We start from the raw sequence: 23482 nt of genomic DNA on the forward strand, positions 1-23482 counted from the left end.
TTTTGGTTTCCTGGCGTTTGTGCAGCTTTTCCCCACTCTAAAAAGGTGGAAATGCTTTTCCTAAGACTTAGTTACCAGCAGAAACAGCTTTAAGCTAAAATATGCTAGTAGTTTTGGTATTTTTGGCCAACCCCCGTTTTGCCTTCGGCTCTGCCCATCACTGGAATGTGCTTGTCCCCGCAACAGCTTCCCTGAAATTGAATTAGATCTTCACGCTGAAAGAGGTCCCCCAGCCTTATTCTAAGCATATTGCAAAATGCCGTTGAAAAGTCCAATTGTGCTTCAAGAATCTTCATTGACTGTACGCCAGTCATTGGCTGCCTTGGTACAAGGAACTTTTTTAAAAGACGGAAAGGCAGGATATCAATATTTCAGAATAAATAAAATATAATTAACCTGTGCAGATATGGAGCATGGCAGCTGAGTGGTAAAGCTGAAGGCAAACAAGTAACCACCTTAGACATTTCATATTCGGAAACATCAAGCTGTACATTTCCACTGTCTTTGTTTCCTTCATCAGCTTCAGCTTCATTACTAGAGTATGACTGGTAAAACATAAACGCCAATGACAACGGGTACTTCCATTCTTCAGGGCAGGCGGACACAGACATACGCTGCATAACCCTAGAATATTCAGATGAACAGATCTGAAAAGACCCATAGATCTCAGCATCTTTTTGCGCAGAATTTGAACTGCTCTCCCGAGTATGATTTTCTGCAACTTTGCAGGGGATTTTGTCCTTTCCTTCTGTTCTCAGCTGCTTAGAAGACAGTTTTAAGACAGAATGTTGGCTGGATCTTCCATACCAATCCTGGGTCAATTCACTGCAGCTTTTCTCCAAAAACAGTAACGGCGTCGATAACTTCTGACTGACTTTGCATAAAAACTCCACTGTAAATTCTTGCTGAAGCTCTGGCAAGAAGAGGCAAGCGTGACCATCTAAAGAAGAAACCTTCACATTCCCGTTATGCATACATATTGCCCCTTTAGCAGTATGGGGACTGGGCCACTTCGCTTCACCGATATCTGTGAAAAGAACCTGTAAAGGGGAAAACAGAATTATTCAAGCACGAGAACATTTTAATTGCAACTCTATGCTAAAACTCTAATTATTTCAGTTGATCGATACATAATTACTAGTAAACAGCTTGTATTTAGCAAGCAGAGATATGTTATTGGCTGCCACTGGAAATCTTTGCTTCCCCCAGTCTGAGAATGATTTGAAACTCCCACAACCTAAAGTCCTCTTCCAAAACTCTGTCTGCCTTGGTAAGTGCTCCATGTGACTGCTGACCTAACACACATCTCCCATCCTGAGTTTAAAAGGATGTGTGTATCCTGTATAAGAGGATGTTGGACTACATGTCTACCAATTTTTTAAAAAATAATAAAACAATTATATAGACAAAACAAACATTCTTAAAATTTTAAACTTAAAAATACATTCTAATAAATTAAATATGTCATATCTGTACCAGTATTTGGCCTTGTTGTTGTTGTTCAGTCGTGTCCGACTCTTCATGACCCCATGGACCATAGCACGCCAGGCCTTCCTGTCCTGCGCTCTCTCCCGGAGCGTGCTCAAGTTCATATTCATTGCATCCGTGATGCTATCTCGCCATCTCATCCTCTGCCGTCCCCTTCTCCTTTTGCCTTCAGTCTTTCCCAGCATCAGGGTCTTTTCCAGGGAGTTTTCTCTTCGCATTAGGTGGCCAAAATATTGGAGCTTCAGCTTCAGTATCTGTCCTTCCAATGAGCACTCAGGGTTGATTTCCTTTAGGATGGACTGATTTGACTTCCTTGCAGTCCAGGGGACTCGTAAGAGTCTTCTCCAGCACCACAGTTCAAAAGCATCAATTCTTCGGCGCTCAGCCTTCCTTATAGTCCAGCTCTCACAGCCATACATTACTACTGGGAAAACCATAGCTTTGATTAGACGGACCTTTGTCGGCAAGGTGATGTCTCTGCTTCTTACTATGCTGTCTAGGTTGGCCATAGCTTTCCTCCCCAGGAGCAAGCGTCTTTTAATTTCATGGCTACAGTCACCATCTGCGGTGATCTTGGAGCCCAAGAAAGTAAAATCTGTCACTGCTTCCATTTCTTCCCCTTCTAGATGCCAGGAAGTGATGGGGCCAGATGCCATGATCTTAGTTTTTTTAATGTTGAGTTTCAAACCAGCTTTTGCACTCTCCTCTTTCACCCTCAACATGAGGCTCTTTAGATCCTCTTCGCTTTCTGCCATTAGGGTGGTATCGTCTGCATATCGGAGGTTGTTGATAATTCTCCCAGCAATCTTAATTCCGACCTCTGATTCATCCAACCCGGCATTTCTCATGATGTACTCTGCATATAAGTTAAATAAGCAGGGTGACAATATGCAGCCTTGTCGTACTCCTTTCCCAATTTTGAACCAATCGGTTGTTCCATGTCTGGTTCTTACTGTTGCTTCTTGACCCTCGTACAGGTTTCTCAGGAGACAGGTAAGGTGGTCTGGTACTCCCATCACTTTAAGAATTTGCCACAGTTTGTTGTGATCCACACAATCAAAGGCTTTAGCGTAGTCAATGAAGCAGAAATAGACATTTTTCTGGAATTCTCTTGCTTTCTCCATGATGCAGCGAATGTTGGCGATTTGATCTCTAGTTCCTCTGCCTCTTCGAAACCCAGCTTGTACTTCCGGTAGTTCTCGGTTCGCATACTGCTGAAGCCTAGCTTGTAGGATTTTGAGCATCACCTTGCTGGCATGTGAAATGAGCGCAATTGTGCGGTAGTTTGAACACTCTTTGGCGCTGCCCTTCTTTGGAATTGGAATGTAAACTGACCTTTTCCAGTCTTGTGGCCACTGTTGAGTGTTCCAGATTTGTTGGCATATTGAATGCAGCACTTTAACAGCATCATCTTTTAGGATTTTAAATAGCTCGGCTGGAATACTGTCATCTCCGCTAGCTTTGTTGTTACTAATGCTTCCTAAGGCCCACTTGACTTCACTCTCTAGGATGTCCGGCTCAAGTTCAGTGACCGCACTCTCATGGCTATCAGGGACATTCAGATCTTTCCTGTATAGTTCTTCTGTGTATTCTTGCCACCTCTTCTTAATCTCATCTGCTTCTGTTAGGTCCCTGCCTTCTTTGTCCTTTATCATGCCCGTCTTTGCACAAAACGTTCCCTTGAGATCTCCAATTTTCTTGAAGAGATCTCTAGTCTTTCCCATTCTGTTGTTTTCCTCGATTTCCTTGCATTGTTCATTTAAGAAGGCCTTCTTGTCTCTCCTTGCTATTCTCTGCAACTCTGCATTCAGTTGGGTATATCTTCCCCTTTCTCCCTTGCTTTTCGCTTCCCTTCTTTCGTGAGCTACTTGTAAAGCCTCATCAGACAGCCACTTGGCTTTCTTGCATTTCTTTTTCTTTGGGATGGATTGAGTTGCTGCCTCCTGAACAATGTTACGGACCTCCGTCCATAGTTCCTCAGGCACTCTGTCTATCAGGTCTAATCCCTGAAATCTATTCCTCACCTCCACTGTATATTCATCAGGGATATGATTTAGGTCATACCTGAACGGTTTAGTGGTTTTCCCGACGTTCTTCAATTTAAGCCGAAATTTTGCAAGAAGCAGCTCATGATCTGAGCCACAGTCAGCTCCAGGTCTTGTTTTTACTGACTGTATGGAGCTTCTCCATCTTTGGCTGCAAAGGACATAATCAATCTGATTTCGATATTGACCATCTGGTGATGTCCATGTGTAGAGTCGCCTCTTGTGCTGTTGGAAAAGAGTGTTTGCTATGATCAGCATGTTCTCTTGGCAAAACTCTATTAGCTTTTGTCCTGCTTCATTTTGTACACCAAGGCCATGCCTGCCTGTTATCCCGGTGATTTCTTGACTTCCTACTTTAGCATTCCAATCCCCTATGATGAAGAGGACATCTTTTTTTGGTGTTAGTTCTAGAAGGTGTTGTAGGTCTTCATAGAACCGATCAACCTCAGCTTCTTCGGCCTCAGTGGTTAGGGCATAGACTTGAATTACTGTGATGTTGAATGGTTTGCCTTGGATTCGTACTGAGATCATTCTATCATTTTTAAGATTGTACTCCAGTACTGCTTTTCCCACCCTTTTGTTGACTATGAGTGCTACTCCATTTCTTCTAAGGGATTCTTGCCCACAATAGTAGATATGATAGTCACCTGAATTAAATTCGCCCATGCCTGTCCATTTGAGTTCGCTGATTCCCAAGATGTCGATGTTCAGTCTTGCCATCTCATGTTTGACCACCTCCAGCTTACCTTGATTCATTGATCTGACATTCCAGGTTCCTAAACAATATTGTTCTTTACAGCATCGGATTTTCTTTTCACCGCCAGACACATCCACAGCTGAGTGTCCTTTTGGGTTTGGCCCAGCCGCTTCACTCTTTCTGGCGCTACTTGGAAATACCCTCTGCTCTTCCCCAGTAGCATATTGGACACCTTCCGACCTGAGGGGCTCATCTTCCGGCGTCATATCTTTTAGCCTTGTGATACGTTCCATGGGGTTTTCTTGGCAAGAATACTGGAGTGGGTTGCCATTTCCTTCTCCAACTCTCTGCCATGACCTGTCCGTCTTGGGTGGCCCTGCACGGCATAGCTTATGGCTTCATTGAGTTACGCAAGCCCCTTCGCCACAACAAGGCAGTGATCCATGAAGGGGTAGTATTTGGCCTATTCTGCCAAAATTCAATAAAAAGGTTTTCATCCCAATAAAAAAATAATTTTGTCTTTCACTGTCCCTTCTCTTACATAATTTGGGGCACAATCATACGCATTTTTAGACAAAAAAAGTCCTACAATTCCCAGTATGGTTGGCTGGGGAATACTTGGAACTGTTGGACTTTTTTGTCCTACAATTGGGGATTGTAGGAATTTTTCTGTCTAGACATGCATAGGCTTGCATCTTTAGTCAGGTTAGGCATGATCGCACAATCAGATACTTTAGGGATGGGAAGACTTCAGGCTTGTCGGATTTGGTTTGGGTTTTTTTACTAGAATTTTAAGACCACCAAGCAGAGCTGGGTGCAAAAGGGATACACATAAAATCAAAGAACAGGGTGCCTCTGAGCACATTCTGAGCCTAGGAATTTGTTTCCAGTACCAACTAAACTGAGTAGTCCTTTCACCCAAAAGTCCACTCCTGGTTACACCACAAGCTTTCTTCATTTCAGCAGCCTAATCTAGTGGAAAAGGTCACTTTTACTGTTGTTGCTATTGTTAAACAATTGGGCGCTAGAATCTCTTGACTGAAAACCACCCAGAAACCAAACAACAGATGATGATCTGCTTTCTGCCCACCCCAGATATACTTTACTCTCCCATTTCTCATTCGTAGGAATTATTATTGTTCTCAAAGTGCTGGTTTTATCCTTTACAGCCATAAATGGCTTGGGGCCAGATTACCAAAAGGAACGACTCCTCCCATATTTATTAAGAACATCTTCGGAGGCCTTCCTCCAGGTGCCCCTGCCAAACGAGGTGGGTGGCTACAACAGAGAGGGACTTTTCAGTGGTGGCACCACATTTGTGGAATGCTCTCCCCAGAGAGGCTTGCCTGGTGCCTACGTTATGGTCCTTTTTGGTGCCAGATGAAAACCTTTTTACTCTCCCAGGCATTTTAAGAATTGCTTTTAGTACTCAGTTCTGCTGCTGGTTTTAATCTGGCTTATGATGCTGTTGTTTATTCGTTCAGTCGCTTCCGACTCTTTGTGACTTCATGGACCAGCCCACGCCAGAGCTTCCTGTCAGCCGTCGCCACCCCCAGCTCCCCCAAGGTCGAGTCCGTCACCTCCAGAATATCATCCATCCATCTTGCCCTTGGTCGGCCCCTCTGCCTTTTGCCTTCCACTTTCCCTAGCATCAGCATCTTCTCCAGGGTATCCTGTCTTCTCATTATGTGGCCAGAGTACTTCAGTTTTGCCTTTAATATAATTCCCTCAAGTGAGCAGTCTAGCTTTAATTCCTGGAGTATGGACTGGTTTGATCTTCTTGCAGTCCAAGGCACTCTCAGAATTTTCCTCCAACACCACAGTTCAAAAGCATCTATCTTCCTTCGCTCAGCCTTCCTTATGGTCCACCTCTCGCAGCCATAGGTTACTACGGGGAATACTATTGCTTTACCTATGCGGACCTTTGTTGTCAGTGTGATGTCTCTGCTCTTCACTATTTTATCAAGATTTGTCATTGCTCTCCTCCCAAGAAATAAACGTCTTCTGATTTCCTGGCTGCAGTCAGCGTCTGCAGTAATCTTCACACCTAGAAATATGAAGTCTGTCACTGCCTCCACGTTTTCTCCCTCTGTTTGCCAGTGATCAATCAAGCTGGTTGCCATAATCTTGGGGTTTTTTGAGGTTTAACTGCAACCCAGCTTTTGCACGTTCTTCTTTCACCTTCATCATAAGGTTCCTCAGCTCCTCCTCACTTTCAGCCATCAAAGTGGTATCATCTGCATATCTGAGATTGTTAATGTTTCTTCCAGCGATTTTAATTCCATCCTTGGCTTCATCAAGCCCAGCACGTCACATGATGTGTTCTGCGTACAGGTTGAATAGGTAGGGTGGGAGTATACAACCCTGCCGTACTCCTTTCCTAATCTTAAACCACTCCGTTGTTCTGTGGTCTGTTCTTACCGTTGCTACTTGGTCGTTATACAGATTCCTCAGGAGGCAGACAAGATGACTTGGTATCCTCATACCACCAAGAACTTGCCACAATTTGTTATGATCTACACAGTCAAAGGCTTTAGAACAGTCAATAAAACAGAAATAGATGTTTTTCTGAAGCTCCCTGGCTTTCTCCATTATCCAGCAGATATTGGCAATTTGGTCTCTAGTTCCTCTGCCTTTTCTAAACCCAGCTTGTACATCTGGCAATTCTCGTTCCATGAATTGCTGGAGTCTACCTTGCAAGATCTTGAGCATGACCTTACTGGCATGTGAAATAAGTGCCACTGTTCGATAGTTTGAACATTCTTTAGTGTTTTCCTTTTTCGTATGGGGATATAAGTTGATTTTTTCCAATCTGGTGGCCATTCTTGTGTTTTCCAAATTTGCTGGCATATGGCATGCATCACCTTGACAGCATCATCTTGCAAGATTTTAAACAGTTCAGCTGGGATACCGTCATCTCCTGCTGCCTTGTTATTAGCAATGCTTCTTAAGGCCCATTCAACCTCACTCTTCAGGATGTCTGGCTCTAACTCACTGACCACACCGTCAAATCTATCCCCAATATTATTATCCTTCCTATACAGATCTTCCGTATATTCTTGCCACCTTTTCTTGATCTCTTCTGCTTCTGTTAGGTCCCTGCCATCTTTGTTTTTGATCACACCCATTTTTGCCTGGAATTTACCTCTGATGTTTCTAATTTTCTGGAAGAGGTCTCTTGTCCCTCCTTTTCTATTATCTTCTTCCGCTTCTGCGCATTGCTTGTTTAAAAATAATTCCTTATCTCTTCTGGCTAACCTCTCGAGTTTTGCATTTAATTGGGCATATCTTCCCCTATCACTGTTGCCTTTTACTTTCCTTCTTTCTTGGGCTGCTTCCAGTGTCTCAGCAGACAGCCATCTTGCCTTCTTGGTTTTCTTTGGACGTTTTTTGTTGCCGCCTCCTGAACAATGTTGCAAACTTCTGTCCATAGTTCTTCTGGGACCCTATCTACTAAATTTAGTCCTTTAAATCCATTCTTCACCTCCACTGCATATTCATTAGGAATATTCGTGAGCTCATATCTAACTGATCTGTGGGTCATAGAATCATAGAATAGTAGGGTTGGAAGGGGCCTACAAGGCCATCGAGTCCAACCCCCTGCTCAATGCAGGAATCCAAGTCAGAGCATCCCTGACAAATGGCTGTCCAGCCTCGTCTTGAAGGCCTCCAGTGTGGGAGAGCCCACCACCTCCCCAGGTAATTGGTTCCATTGCCGTATTGCTCTGACACTCAGGAAGTTTTTCCTGATGTTCAGTCGGAATCTGGCTTCCTGTAACTTGAGCCCATTATTCCGTGTCCTGCACTCTGGGATGATCGAGAAGAGATCCTGGCCTTCTTCTCTGTGACAACCTTTCAAGTACTTGAAGAGCGCTATCATATCTCCCCTCAGTCTTCTCTTCTCAAGGCTAAACATGCCCAGTTCTTTCAGTCTCTCTTCATAGGGCTTTGTTTCCAGTCCCCTGATCATCTTTGTTGCCCTCCTTTGAACCCTCTCCAGCTTGTCTGCATCCTTCTTAAAGTGTGGTGCCCAGAACTGGACACAGTACTCCAGATGAGGCCTAACCAGTGCTGAGTAGAGGGGAACTAGTACTTCCCGGGATTTGGAAGCGATGCTTCTATGAATGCAGCCCAAAATAGCATTTGCCTTTTTTGCAGCCACATCACATTGTTGGCTCATATTCAGCTTGTGATCGACGACAATTCCAAGATCCTTCTCGCTCGTAGTGTGGTTGAGCCACGTATCCCCCATCTTGTAACTGTGCATTTGGTTTCTTTTTCCTAGGTGCAGAACTTGTCTTATAGGGTCTTCCCTATTCTCTTTAGTCTGATTCTAAATTGTGCAATAAGAAGTTTCTGATCTGAACTACAGTCAGCTCCAGGTCTTGTTTTTGCCGACTGTATAAATGTCCGCCACCTTTGGCTACAAAGGATGTAGTCAATCTGATTTCGGTGTCGACTGTCTGGTGAAGTCCATGTATAAAGTCGTCTCTTAGGTTGTTGGAAGAGAGTGTTTGTTACGCACAGTGGGTTGTCTTGGCAAAATTCTATCAGCCTATGTCCCGCTTCATTTTGTTCTCCCAGACCATGCTTGCCTGTAATTCCAGGTGTCGTTTGACTACCCACCTTAGCATTCCAGTCTCCTGTAATGAAAATAACATCTTTTTTTGGCGTACTATCCAGTAGGTGCTGCAGATCCTCATAGAACTGATCTACTTCTGCTTCTTCAGCATCTGTGGTTGGGGCGTATACTTGGATCACTGTGATGTTAAATGGCTTACCCTGAATTCGAATTGAGATCATGATGTTGTAATGGTTTTATTCTTCGCTGCTGGTTTTATCTTTGTTTTATTTAGTGCTGTTTTTTGTTTTAATATTTGTACCGTATGTTTTTAATGTATTGTACACTGCCCAGGGAATTTCAGTTATTGAGCATTTAAAAACTCAGTAAATAAATAAAATTCTCCCTTTTTTTAGCATAACCTATTCTTACTACCAGTATATACATAATCATCTGCTAATACCTTGAATAGCTTAAATTCCTTGAATAACTTAACAATAAAGTAGCTATTTCCGATTTAACATGAGTTATTAACTCTGGGATGGATCTAGAGATCTTTCTATGGAAAGAAACAGGTAAGAGGTGACTTTCCTACCCTCTCATCCCCCAGCTGGTCCCCCGAACCTCCCAAAAATGTTCTCTCAAGGGTCAGGGGAGTCTGCAGGGTGGGGTGGGGGGCTGAAGCGGAAGAACCTTGTCTTGATATTTGGGAATACGTGTGGATAATAAGAGAACAATTTTTCACTTTGTGTAGGCTTGCGAGAAAACTGTTTTAGAGTGAATGGTACCAAATGTCAATTTCGTCTGTGTTGAACAGTTTTGATATCGCCATCAATGAATCAAAGCCTGTGTGTGTGTGTGTGTGTGTGTGTGTGTGTGTATACACACATGCAGACACACAGGACATATTTCTATACTTCAAAGTTTAATTAATCAATGTAATTTGAATAATTACATAATGTTATTTGATAAATCAAGAAAAAATAATCAGTATGATTACCCAATTAAAACTTTAGTCAGAATCCATTTTTGTTTGCAAACCCCCCGCAACAATCCAGCACACAAAAAACTTACATTTTTCCTTTTAGGAGGTATAATACCTGAAGGTAAATAGGGACGATTGGAATATTGATTCCGGAAATCTATTGCCTGCAAAAGTTGCTCCTAAAGGAAAGAATATCAAATATGTATGTGAATTTGTAGATTTGCAAAAGCATCCAGTTAATCCTCTCCCCACCCCAAATCATCATTAAAAAAAAAAAAATTGGAATGGTAAAAAATCCACCTTTAGCTCCATTAATACAGGGGTGTTGAACAAGGGCTGAATTACATTCTGGAGAAACTCTCGGGGGCTGCATTCCAGTGGTGGGTGGGGCCAAAGGCAAAAGGGGAAGGACCAAACTATCAGCTTATTTTAGCTTAAAGCTATTACTGCCAGGAACTGAGCCTTAGGAGAGCCATTTCAACTTTATAGAATAGGGGGAAACTGCACAAAAGTTGGGTAATCACCAAATGATAGGTGGTTGGGGGACAAGGGAAGGGGGTGTGGCTGTCTAGGACAGTGGTCTCCAAAGTGGGGTGCACAAGATGATCCACTGGGGTGCGTGAGCCGCCTGATAATTGAGCAGATTCCCACTGCTCTGACAAGCTGCCACTGTGTGCAATGACGGCAGCAGGATGGGATAGGAGCCAAGAGGGAAGTTCCATGGCATTTCTCTCTCGGCTCCAGTCCTATCCAGCTATGACAGCCATCAAAACTAAGTATCGAAATAAACTGAACTTAGAACCAGACCTTCAAATTGCTGTATTACAAAGTGTTAAACCAAGATTTTCAAAAATAATGAAGCATATTCAATCACATTGCTTTCACTAAAAATATATTTTTTTTTAGTGAGAGGAAAAGGTTTATTGTACTGTTAATACATGAAATAATTATTTTTAAAATGTTGTTTATTTCATCTTTATCTCATCTTTTTTAAATTTCTATTTTTTGTGTATGTTTCATCATGTACATCATATATTAGTACAGTAGTACATGCATATAATTTATAAATAAATATACATACATTGAGGGTGCATATGTAACCCACTGGTATACTGTTCTTTAAGAATTCTGAGTGGGAATATTCCTGCACATGCTCAGTAAAGGAGTGAGATAAGGAGTGGCCACCATTTTAGGCAGTTACCAAAATGCAGTGTGGAAGAAGCTTGCTTTCTCCTCTCTGTAAGACCCTGAACCCTTGAGACAGGTTAGTAGGGAGGTTTCCTTTTGAATTTTTTTTTTTAAGAGCCATGTTTTTTTTTTTTTACAAACACTATGAGTTTCTTGTTGTTTATGTTCTTTTATATTATATAAAGGGCTGTTTAACAAGTTGTTCCTGTGCTGCTGGATCCTGGTCCATTTTGAGAAGATTGCTGTGGAGCTGGAGTGAACTGAGTACAGACTGTTTTCTTCTTCAGCCAGCAGAAAAGTCAAGCTTCGGAGAGAAGTTTTATTTAATTTTTGTTGTGGACTCAAGGCGGGGGGGACGGGACGGGGACAGACCTTTGGGAGGACTGTGCTCTGTTTTATTGTTTTGGTGATAAGTGAATTGTTATGCATGTAACGTTATTACATGTGCATTATTATTGTTTTTAATTAAGAAATTAAAATGATACATGTTAATTGTCCCCGTACAAGGCCTTTGCTGTGAATTCCTTTAGAGACTCTGAAGGGTCTCTAAAGCGTGTTACACACGCTCAATTTTTTTTACTGATAGGGGTGTGTGATCAAAAATGTTTGGAGACCACTGGTCTAGGAAACCCCGGAGGGTAAGATTAGGACTCCAGACAGGCCAAATTTGGCCCCTGGGCCTGAGGTTCTACACCCCTGCATTACTCTAACAGTTGCACTTTATGAAAAACATCCTTAACCCCGCCCCCACCCCTCGACCTGGTTTTATATGTTTGGTTTCAAAGTATTACCGCTTACTATGAGTAGCTCTTCACATCACAGAACTACAGGGTTATAAACTACTCTAAGACGCCCTGGTTCGATCCCTACCACAAGACAGGGCCACCGATGTGCTAAATGCCTACACATCAGCCACATAATCCAGGCCGCAGCAGGCTCCAGCCAGAGAATAGGTGCCTTGTATGCCGGTGCCGTGAAACAAATAGCTCCAAAGGGTTCAAGTGGGCCAATAGCCCCATGATCCAGGAGAGTGGCTGGCAGGTTAACGGTTTTGTTGCACAGCAGCAACTAAGCTATATTGCAAGAAAAGAGGACTTAGCTGCTACACGCGAAGGCAAAAAGCAAATTTTTTTTTAAAAAAATCCTCAAGGGTCTTTCCCCAGTTTTAGCTGGGAAGAAACACTGTTGTATAGGTAGAGGGAATGACTGTCTGATTCAGCACGGCTCAACACAACTGTCCTTTATTTATCACACAGACAACTGCAGAACCTAGCAGAATCCACTGCTGCTACTCCCAACTCTGCAGGAGCTGCCAAGGTTCAAAAACAACTCACAGTAACTCACAGTAAACCCCGCCCCCCCAATACATAACAAATACCTTCCTGACCTAAAATCACAGATAGACAGTGAGCAAAATCCTCCCACCAAGGCTTTCTTCACACGGAGCTTTTATCCTGCGATTGAGATGGCTCTCTCTTGGATGTTTGCGGGCTCTTTACATGACGCCGTGACCCTGCCATGACCCTCCTGCACTAAATGCCCTTTGTTCCGTTTTTAAATAGATCACAGATAAGGAGCTATCAAATTACCCTGCTGGGTTCCGCTTGAGTTCCCTCTTTTGGAAAGAGGAAAAGCGGCAAGAAGAGGAGCGAGATCAATGGAAGATAATGGAAGACTCAGATACGGGGAGAAAGAGGGGGAAAGGGGAGGGGGGGAAAGGAAGCAGGTCAGAAAGCGAGTCATTGTGATCCTGCATTTAAAACGGAAGCAGAAAGCCCCATTTTAAATGCAGGGGTTTAGGCTGGTGTAGAGAAGCCCAAAGTCTTCCCAATATATATATATTTTTTACTGGCATTCACGTCTACACCACTCAACACTGCATCCCAGAAAAAAGGAAGGAATTTAAAAAATATAAGGCAAAAAAAAATATTCCAATGAGCCCGAGTAAAGACCCCCCACCCCAAAACAAAAACATATGATACTCTAAGGCAGGTGTAGGGAACCTCTTTCAGCCCGAGGGCCAAATTAAATTATGGGGAAGCTCTCAGGAGCCACATTCCAGTGGTGATGGTGGATGGGACCAAAGGCAACAGGGTGGGGCCAAAAATACCAGCAGATTAAAGCTCTCACTGCCAGTAGCTAATCCTTAGGAGAGGCATCTCAAGCTTTTAGAATGGGGAAAAACTGCACAAAAGCCAGGAAACCACCAAATCAGTGGCTGGGGGGAAAGAAGGTGGGGCCAGGGGAGGGGGCATGGCTTTCCGGGGAACCTTGGAGGGCCATATTGGGACTGTGAACCCAAGGTCCCCCACCCCTGCTCGAATGGATAGGACAAGGTAACAAATGGAAACATAGCAGAGGCTTTTCAAGAAGGCAAAAATGTGCTTTGCACATATAAGATTCCTGGCCCAGGTTCAATCCCAGACATTTCCTGTTAGAGGTTTCAGGTGGAAGGACTGGGAAAGAGAAACTCCTGCCTGTGAGCATGGAAAGCTGCTTGTCAGAGTAGAGTAATGGTTCTCAAACTTCAATGTTCAAGGACTCTTTCTATATTAACATGCCTGTCAAGGAGCCTCTGCATGCCTGTTACAAAACTCCGGCATGTTATAGAGATTCTGGGAAGGTCTCCAGGGTGGATACTCATTGGGCCTTATTGACCCACATGAACTAACACTGAACACACTTCTCCTGCAGAGGAAGATTGGGAAAGGCGGGCAAGTGGACTTCCGGTTAATTTTGTCTGTCATTACTGGTCTTTTCATTAAGGTAACTTGATGAGCTTCCAAGGAATCCCAAGATTCCCCAGAACACAACTTTGAAAATTACTGAAACTCATATTATTGGCTACAGAAGGAATGTCACTCACAGCATGAACATCAGAAATAGAGGGAATGATGAAGAAAATAACTGGGTCAAATAGGCTATTAGTCTGCTTGGCGAATATCTGTGCACATTCTTTTCAAATATAAACTGACCAACTCTGTTTACCCTTCAGGATTGGCAGCCTTGGCTATTTTGTCCAGCATTTTGAATTACCTATTTTTCTTTCTCCAAAGACACTTTCTTTGGTGTTTATTTCAGTGCTGATGAAAACTTGCCCTAATGCCACCTTTATTATCCCACAATGTCCCCTTTTCTCTCCTGGCACGCTGCTTGGACAATGAATGTTCTTGTTTACCCGGTAGATGCTAATAGCAAATTGTGTCCTCTGACGAACCCGCTCTGGCGGCTGCAGTGGATGGGCAGAGGCAGGAACAGCCTTCTCAAATAAAAACTCAGATCCACAAGGAGAAAGGAGCAACCTGGATCCGTCCACATAGTGCACTTCTACAGCGTTATCCTCATAAAGGATCATGACACTGTCCGAGTCCATTGCAACAGATGAATGACTGTCAACTCAAAGAGAACCTATAAGGGATAGAAAAGCACAACTTAATGTGTTGTGGACATGTAAAGGGCCAGATGCCAGTTATACATTTAGACATTATGAATTATACATTTATTCATAACTATCAACTGCACAAGACACCCTGCATAATCTAGAATAATACAAGGGGATGTGTGTGAGTGTCATTATGCCAAGACTGAAATGTAGACATTTGAAATTTGGCATGAATACCAAGAGGAGCCTAGCAGTGTGTGCCTGAGGGTTATTTTGCTTTTTTTAAGGCATTAATTCATTTTAATTAATGGGGAGAGCGATCCTATGTGGACTGACGGTCGCCTCTGACCCTGGGGGCGACTGCCTATCCAGTGCAGGGCGGGAGGAGTGGTGAGCAGAGGATATCCTCTGCGCTTCTGCCATCCTGTTTTCGCAGCTAGACAGCTGATTTCAGCTGTCTAACCGCAGGACCTCGAAGCACGGGAAGGGGTGGCCAGACGACATACAGGAAGTGTCGTACTGGCACTCCCAACTTCCCTGCCCCAGCTTGCCCCGGGAACACCCCATTTTCCTCGCTCTGCACTGTCCTTCGGCGTGGGAGGGAGTGGAAGTCAGTTCTCAGGGAACTGACCATGGAGTGCGGATTCGTAGGTCGGTTCCAGGGAAACGACAAGTCCTACGGCCATCTAGCCGCTGGCTAGCAGCCATAGGATCACGCCCTTAAATGTGTCCCTGTGGTTGAAGCCTGCAGTAATATCTTCAGCTGCTAGGGGCAGATGTCCCTAACCAGTACAAAGCTTTGGAGCCCATACAGTTTGAAGCCGGGGGAGATCAGTAGGCCAAAGGACAGAGTTACAGGCCTACCCTCTCCCCACTGATATGGGACAGACCTCTCCCTCGGGTGGCTATAGGGGTGCACCATGGCAGGGGCTATGTTTGAAGGTACCAGTGGGCAAGTCTTCACTCAGACAGAGTGGGGACAACGTGCCAGACTCTGCTAGTTGCGTAGGTTTGCTTGACGGCTTCGCCGTATCAAACTAAGGCTTATTCCAACCCGTGTGAAGCCGGCTCTGTTCACTAGTGAGAAATAAACGGGCTTTCTAGGGGAGAAAAAATGGCACTGTTTGCATTCTGTCTTACCTCAACAGAGCTCAAGGTGGTTCATATGAGCTCTTATTTTATCCATGAGCATTGGCTGAAAGAGAGACTGGGCCAGGGTCACCCTGATCTTGCAGAAGCAGGAAATTTCCAAGGGGGAGGGTGGTGTCTGGATTTAGAAGATAAGTAGACCCTCCAGACATGAGCAGTTTGCACGTAATACGCAACTGGCAGTCAGAATGGGCCTCCAGATTCTATGCATAATCACTACCACTTTTCTCCCAAATTCCCTTGGCACGCTTTGCTAAAAAATCTAAACATATATTAATAACGTCAGAAGAGCCATGTTGAATCAGACCAAAGATCACTTCCCTGCATTTGTCTTTGAAGGGCAGGGGGCAGGGAGCTGAACAGCACATGAAGCTAGCTTGGAATGAAAACAGCTCAGTGGCCACTCTGGCTATACACACAGAGCCCTCTCTTCTACCTCAAAACAGCCACTGCTGCAGTGGAGAGAGATCAGATAGAGATACCATGTTAAGCGTCATAAGACCCAGGATCATTTTCTGTTCTTTGGATGCCCGCTGTCTGCAGAGGTTAGGTGGGTCATGACCAGAGATGAGCTTCCCCAACAGTGGCATGCTGGCTCTGGAACGGCCACCTTGCAAGGTTTCTTAGTCTGGCACCTCCTCTTATGACTTCTAAGTATGAGTCAAAACAGTTTTATTCAGCCATGCCTGTTAAGAACAGTAAGCTGTGATGTTATATTTATTTACTTGCAAACATATGCAGCTTCGAATGGGTAGGAACAGCCCTTACCTGGATAAGTGAAGGCTTCAAGCAAACTTTTGCAGCCCGCTGCCACCACTAGGCACGGCCCTTGCCATGGTGCACCCCTAGAGCCCCGAGGCAGTGGTCCGCCCACACCATTGCCCTGACAGCAGCGGGGGGGACTGCCCCACAGCGGAGGAGGAGAGGTCTATGGCACTCCAGCTTCAACCTGTATTGACTTCAGTGCCATGGGCTGATTAGCCATCTAGTGACTGAAGATGGCACTGCAGGTTTCAAACGCATCAACATGTTTAAATTAATTTAAACAAATTAATGTGTTGTAAAAACAGAATAACCTGAGGTACACACCCCTTGGATCCTCTTAGTATGCATGCCATGTTTCAGTAGTCTAGGTTTCATGGACTTGGATCTATGGTATTGACAGACAAACATCCTCTTTCATTATTGATTGCATTTATATCCTATGTTTACTCTAAAAAGGCCAAGGCAGCGTACATGATTCCCTGCTGGCCTCCATTTTATCCTCCCCAAAATACTGTGAAGTAGGTGACTGGCTCAAGGTCACCCAGTGAAATGTATGGCAGGCTAAGCAGAGATTTGAACATGACTCTCCCCAGTCATAATCCAACCACATCACACTCTGAACATGACAGCTTGCTGTATTTCTGCTGGCTGGACTTACTGTATTTTTGTAATGGGCAAAATTTATTTTTACCGCTATTTGTTAGCTTTTGAAGCAGGTTTGAAAATGTATAATTAAAAGGCCAAAGGACTAACAGAGGTCACAGCCCTGTATCCCAAGAAGATTATCACAGCAAGGGGGAAGATCAGCCCAGTTCCAACTGTCGCCTAGAGAAGGTGCAGCTGTAGGGAGCAAACTTGCTACAAGGGAAGTACACTCTGACCTGGTTTGCATGTAATGACAATCCACAGCACAGGTTGAGTATGAGTTGTCATTGAACTGTGGGTTGTTGTTACGTGTGAACCCTGCACTATGGTTTAACTATGGATTCTTAACCATGAACAACTCAGAGTTCACAACCCAATAACAAACCATGGGTTTCTTCCTGGTTGTTCATGGTTAACAATCCAAACCATAATGCAGGGTTTGCATGTAACAACCCATGATTCAACAACCCACAAATGAACGAAGACCCATACTCTGGGCTGTCGTTTCATGCAAACCAGGCCCAAGACAGACCCTTAGTCCATCTAGTCTCATATGTTGACATTGACCGGCCATGGTTTTCCAGGGTTTCAGGCAGGATTCCTTCCTAGCCCTACCTGGAGATGGCGGGGATTGAAAGCACACACCATTGAGCTATGGCTCCTGTGCACAGGTATGTGGAGTTTTTGTTAGGTTGCTTGTTTTGTATTATTGTAGTTTGTTGTAAGCCACCTTAAGGATCATTCAGTTCAAAGGTGAGGCATCCATCTTCAAAAAGTAAATTAAAAGTAATATTAAGCAAATACTTATTATCTATTTATTTATTACATTGCTATACTGCCCAATAGCCAAAGCTTTCTGGGCAGTTACTCAGAAGCAAGCCCTACAGCACAAGATTGCAGCCTACATATTGTTTTAGAATACAAAGGGATTTACAATGCTTGCCTCACTTGAACTGGACCTTTGGTCCTATTTTACAGATGGCAAATAGAAGCCGAAAAGTACTGACAGCCACAATTGATAGCAAAGAAGACAAGCAGACTTCCTAAGAATCTACTTGGGAGTAAAAAAGAATCAGGCATAGTTGGGAGTGGGAAACGCTTCAATGTTTAGGTCAGAAGCTGAACCCAATACAAGTCCCTCTAAAAGCAAAGTAAGGTGATGAGTGTCAACAGGAGCAGAACAAAACCGGGACCATGGAGAAACAAGAGGGAGGTATCCACATGACTAGGAAACCCCTGAAGTTTGCAGAAGTGCATAAAAATTAAACAAACTAACTAAAGGGGCACAAACCAACAACATAAAACAGACCAATGAGGGCTGAGTGTGCTCAGTAGCCACAGAATGCTAGTGTTAACTGTGTATTATTAAAAGAGCCACAGCTGGTCTGATTTGTTCAAGCGCTTTATTACAATTACCTCCAAACAAAGCTGTCCCTTCTTGATGACACAACCTAGCTAGACAGAACTTAACTCTTTCTATTACAGACCAGGCAAGAAAACAATGGAGAACGGGAGCGGGGGGTGGGAAGAAGAGTAGAAGGCCCTGTTTGCGCTCCTTACAGCTGTCCTGGGGCGGGGCATGGCTGGCAGGATCCCCGATCATAAGTACTCCTGTTAAGAGCTCAGGGTATACTGCAACATCTTGTTGCAGGTCCAACTCGCACGTTGTTTCTCCCCGCCCTAGCCTTTCCACAGAGAGCCCGCCGCATCTTTATCGCACACCCGAAGCATCGCGCCCCCAGCAAGCCCTACCCCAAAGCAGAAAGAGGCAGAATACATAGGAAAGGGTGCCGTACACGCTCAGCTTACCCAAGCTTCCATAACAACCACTCCACTAAATTTTTTCCATCCTGCGCGCCGAGACGCGGGGAACCCAACGACACAGCGCGGGAGAAAACGCGAGGGGGCGGAGCTACGTGGGCGGGGATTCATATGGACTAGCGGCTCCTCTAGTGGGCGGAGTTTTGAAGGTCCCCGGGTAGATGCGAGGCGAACGCCCAGGACGGGGCGGCAGCTGATTTAGCGCCGGATTTTTCAGAAAAAAGCTTTTGTTTTAAACGGGCAGTATTTGCGGCTCCCAACCCCAGGCCTGGTCACAGCTGAGTGAACTGGAATTTGATATGGAATATACCTTCCAGTGATCCTCCTTGAATTTGCGTGGTTTCTCCACACGGAACAGCATTCACTGTGAAAATGTGTGGTGTAGTGGCAAGAGTGTTGGACTAGGAGCTGGGAGATCCGGGTTCTAGTCCCCACTCGGCCATGGAAGCTCACTGGGTGACTTTGGGCCAGTCACACGACTCTCAGCCCAACCCACCTCACAGGGTTGTTGGTGTGAGGATAAAACGGAGAGGAGGAGGAGAATGTAAACCGCCTTGGGTTCCTTGCAAGAGGAGAAAAGGCGGGGTATAAATGCAATAAATAAATAATAAGCGCTCGCGTCTGTGAAACACACACACCACTTCCACCGTAAACACAGTGAAATCGGATCCATCCCCCCCCCCACACACACACATCCGAGGCATGAATCCTCAAGTGGAGATATTGCAAACCCACCCTTAGATTACAGCACAAATGCAACCCCCCCCCCCGTCAGATCACAACTCAAATTTCTGTCCATGAACTGAACCGTAAAAAAGCGATGGTTTTCTAGTGCCACTGTGGCACAAGCAGAAAGTCCCTTTTTCAGGGCCTCCACCCCGCCCCCCCCCACTTCTTCAGCCTTTCTTCAGAGACATTTCCAGTTCTATCATTTGAGTTACATCTAAAAGGGATGACAGAGGTGGGGTGAGAAACCAGCGAGGCGAGGTTTCTTTGTAAGTGCTCTATCCCGCACAATCCCCTGAAGTGAGCCACTTGCAGGATGGAAGCCCTCGCTCTGTAGTGGAGCTGAGAGGATGGAGATCCTGGGAGAAGCCCTGAAGAATCCGTCGCCGCAAGGGTGGTGTCGTGCCAAGGGCCGGGTCAAGTGTGCACTTGGCTTCGCACTGGGGCAAGCCCTGGGTAACTAGCCTCCTTCCTTCTCTTCCCTTCTTCCCACTCTCTCTCTCTCCTTCTCCTCTAGAGCCACAACCTTTAGTTCAGCTGGAGAACTCACAACATATTGGAGATCTGAGCAAATTAGGACAGGAAGGCCTGGCGTGCTATGGTCCATGGGGTCACCAAGAGTCGGACATGACTGAACAACAATTTCTAAATCTCCTAACTTATCTGGATGACAATTGTGATTTTGTTGATATATTAGGGTCCAATTTTGTATCTTTAGAGGTTTAAATTGCACTTGAGGCCTGAACAAACTGATTTGTGAAACCACTTATTGGGCTACAGCTGAGTTCTCTTTGGATGTTTGGAGATTTATTATAAAACACACACAAACAGAATGACAGGAATATCCACTGGAAACGTCAAAGGTCCATAGGAAATAATGACAACTGATGTGACTGATTGATTTCAGTGCCAGCTACAAATGAAGCAAGGATCCTGAAAGAAAATGGAATGGACCACAGGGTAGAAATGAAATGAGATGGTTTATATTGATCTTTCTGTTTGTTTTAAATATTAATTTTTGATGCTTCCTTTGATATGACTTTATTTGATATTTATATGACTTTATTTCCTTTGATATGACTTTATCTTCTAAACTGCATTGAGAAAGTAGGAGTTTGAAAGGTGGCTTAGAAGTCTCCTAAACAAACCACATCAACCACACTGACAAGGAGAAATGATGGAGAATAATGATGACTGTGAGAGACTGGATTGATGGCTTCCAGTTCTAGTGGCCATCATTACACTCCCAGGGGGCATCATTTCTAGTCACTGTTAATCTGGTACTAAAAAGGGTTAACAAAGAGTAAAGATTGCTGATTTAATCTGGGAGAGGCCTACAAGAAGAGCCCAGACTCATAACCAGCTTTATATTCCAGCCTCTTGACCCCAGGGCAAGAAGACCGTGAAATTTGATTCTATACTAAATGTTATTTCACTAACCGAGACTCTGAGATTTTTCAGGACTGTCTTTGAAGAAGGGGAAAAATGCAGCTGTCTTTACAAGCGGCTTCACAGAGCTTGCTCAAGGCCACAACGTGTTGGCAGAGTGTCTAAGTGAGATGAACAGCAGAAATGAGCATGCTCAGATGCCTACTGAGAGGAGGAAAAGTACTGTTTTGACTTCTCCTGGTGTACACCTGCTAAGAGAATGTCCCTACTCGATGCAAGTTGGGCAGGGAAGTGTAGCCCTGAGCACGAGCGACAACTAGGAGGAGGTGTTTGGGCAGATATGACCAAAAATGGCCAAAGATGACTGGGAGTTCAAAGAAGATATACCAAAGAGCAATGTCAATCAAGATAGCATGCCCAGATGGTAGACTTTGGGTCATATGTTGGGACATTTAAAAGTAGCCCATTTGTAATGGTGCCAGACACGTTCCCCAGACACATGAAATTATGGGAGATAGATGGGACACCTTGTTTCTGATTGGTGAGCAAATGCTGTAACCACGTGCACCCTATTTCCTATTGGAGGCTGATTGTCTCATTGCTTCTTGGGCCCCACCTTTGACCACAGCAGGTGTTAAAAGCCAGGGAATGGGAGCTCCGGGGTGGTGCTTTTTTTGTTCCTGCTGCTGCTGCTGCTCCACTTCCCTCTTTCTGCTGTGCCACCGGACTTAGGTAGCTATGGACCTCTTTAGACTCTTAGACTATGGGACTTGGAGGTTATATCCGAGGAGATTTGGAATCCCATCTTTGGAGGTGACAACTGGAATTAGTCCTAAGTCTTGAGTTTTCTGTTCACTCCAACTCCTTCCTCTACTCTTCCTATGCCTAGAGGAACTTAGTAATGCTTCAGCATAAGTTTTAGCATTCAAGAAAAGCAGGAGGAGGTAATGGGAGGGTTAACACATAGGTTGAATCGTTTTCATTTAGCTTTGAATTGCAAGTAGGAAACAGGAGTAAGTTGGAAAGAGGAGTCATAACAATGTTAGAAGCTCAAGCCATTATCTTATTGGCCAAGTTCATAGTACCAGCTTTGGCAATTGCAATTCTTTTGATTTATTTTGTTTTTGTTGCATTCTCTTTCCCTGTAATTGGAGAACTTCTAACGCTCATATAACCACCATGCTATTTTGTTTTGTATTTCTCCTGAATTTTCAGCAATAAAGCCATAAATATGGTTTCAAGTTACAATCTCATCTGTAGTGATGTTCTGTGGTGATGTTTACCTGTTGGGATTAGCCTGGTTACCCACTGCTTCAGACCCATATGGTGCAGGTTCTGAGGTTAAATGGGATTGAATTTACAGTCACAGGGGCAGTCATTCTAGTACAGGGGTGGACAACTTGTGGCCTTCCACATGTTTTGGGCTACAACTCCTATCATCTCTCACCACTGGCCATGCTGGCTAGGGCTGAAGGGAGTTGTAGGTCACATAAGAACATAAGAGCCATGCTCGAACAGACCAAGGGTCCATCTAGTCCAGCATTCTGTTCACACAGTGACCAGTCAGCTGCCCATGGGAAGCCCACAAGCAGGACATGAGTGCAACAGCACCTTCCTGCCCATGTTCCCCAGCAACTACTGCTTCTGATACTGGAGGTAGCATATAGCCATCAGGACTAGTAGCCACTGATAGCCTTATCCTCCATGAATTTATCTACCCCCATTTTAAAGCCATACAAATCGGTGGCCATCCCTATGTCCTGTGGTAGCAAATTCCATTAACTATGCGCTGTGTGAAAAGGTACTTCACAAGTTGCCCGGCCTTGTATTAGCACAAGGCCTGTCATTCTAGGTGCCCCAGACTCTGTCATTCCAGACCAGGTTTGTCATTCTACTCTGAGGCCAGCACTCCAGTCACTGGGCCACCAGGCTCTGTCATTTCAGGCCCAAACCTGTCATTCTAGTCTCTCATGTTCTGTCATTGCTATTCTCCATTATTTTTTCATTAAAGTAGTTAATATAGCTTTATTTGTTTATAAGACTTCCAAGCCACCATTCAAAACATTTCTTTCTAAAGCAGGCTATATAATAAAACCATATTAAAGAAAACATCAAAATTAATCTTTAAAATAATGAAACAAAGAGCAACATACACCATCACATTTCATTTCTATCCTGTGACCTATTACATTAACTCTCAGGGTCCATTCCTTGCTTTATTTGTAGCTTGCACTGATTTCAGTGAAGCCCTGTCATGGCAATTACAATTCACAGCTGCCATTATTTCCAGTAGGCCTTCAAATAGCCCATTGTTCCCAATGGGCATCCTTGTTATTCAGTGTAGTACATCCTGCCTTTGCTGGTGCAAAACAGGCCTTGTATAGAGGCTCCTCCACAGCCCCACACTCCTTCATGCAGTATTCAAACCTTCACTCCACCTGTAATTGTGACAGGCATTTCCAAATGTTTCTTACAGTGACATTCACTAGTGAATCAAGTTTTGGGCATGCATAAAATTTGCCTGGGATAGCCTACATCAAATTTCAGAATTCACCAAATTTATTTATTTATTTATTACATTTCTATCCCGCCTTTTTTCCTCCAAGGAACTCAAGGTGGCGTACATAATCCTCCTCCTCCT

The 23482-nt window shown here is 44.2% G+C and overlaps 1 protein-coding gene across 3 annotated transcripts in view; it reads right to left on the reverse strand.

The window, feature by feature from the left end:
- The window catches only part of C2H5orf34 (chromosome 2 C5orf34 homolog), a 40298-nt gene extending 21482 nt beyond the window's left edge, over window positions 1-18816 (reverse strand). For 2 of the 3 annotated variants that reach the window (XM_084833170.1, XM_084833169.1), the window contains exons 1-4: window positions 18715-18816; window positions 14143-14372; window positions 9866-9955; window positions 397-1040 (exon numbers count right to left, since the gene is read on the reverse strand). In XM_084833170.1, coding sequence (XP_084689296.1) covers window positions 397-1040; window positions 9866-9955; window positions 14143-14337 — 929 coding nt within the window. In that variant the 5' untranslated portion in view covers window positions 14338-14372; window positions 18715-18816. The remainder of the gene's footprint in view (window positions 1-396; window positions 1041-9865; window positions 9956-14142; window positions 14373-18714) is intronic. The other variant, XM_084833171.1, reaches the window with a different exon arrangement.
- Window positions 18817-23482: the final 4666 nt, after the last annotated feature.

Source organism: Heloderma suspectum, chromosome 2 (assembly GCF_057233095.1).
Source record: "Heloderma suspectum isolate Gila_16-S chromosome 2, 16-S_ref, whole genome shotgun sequence".
NCBI classification, from domain to species: domain Eukaryota; kingdom Metazoa; phylum Chordata; class Lepidosauria; order Squamata; family Helodermatidae; genus Heloderma; species Heloderma suspectum.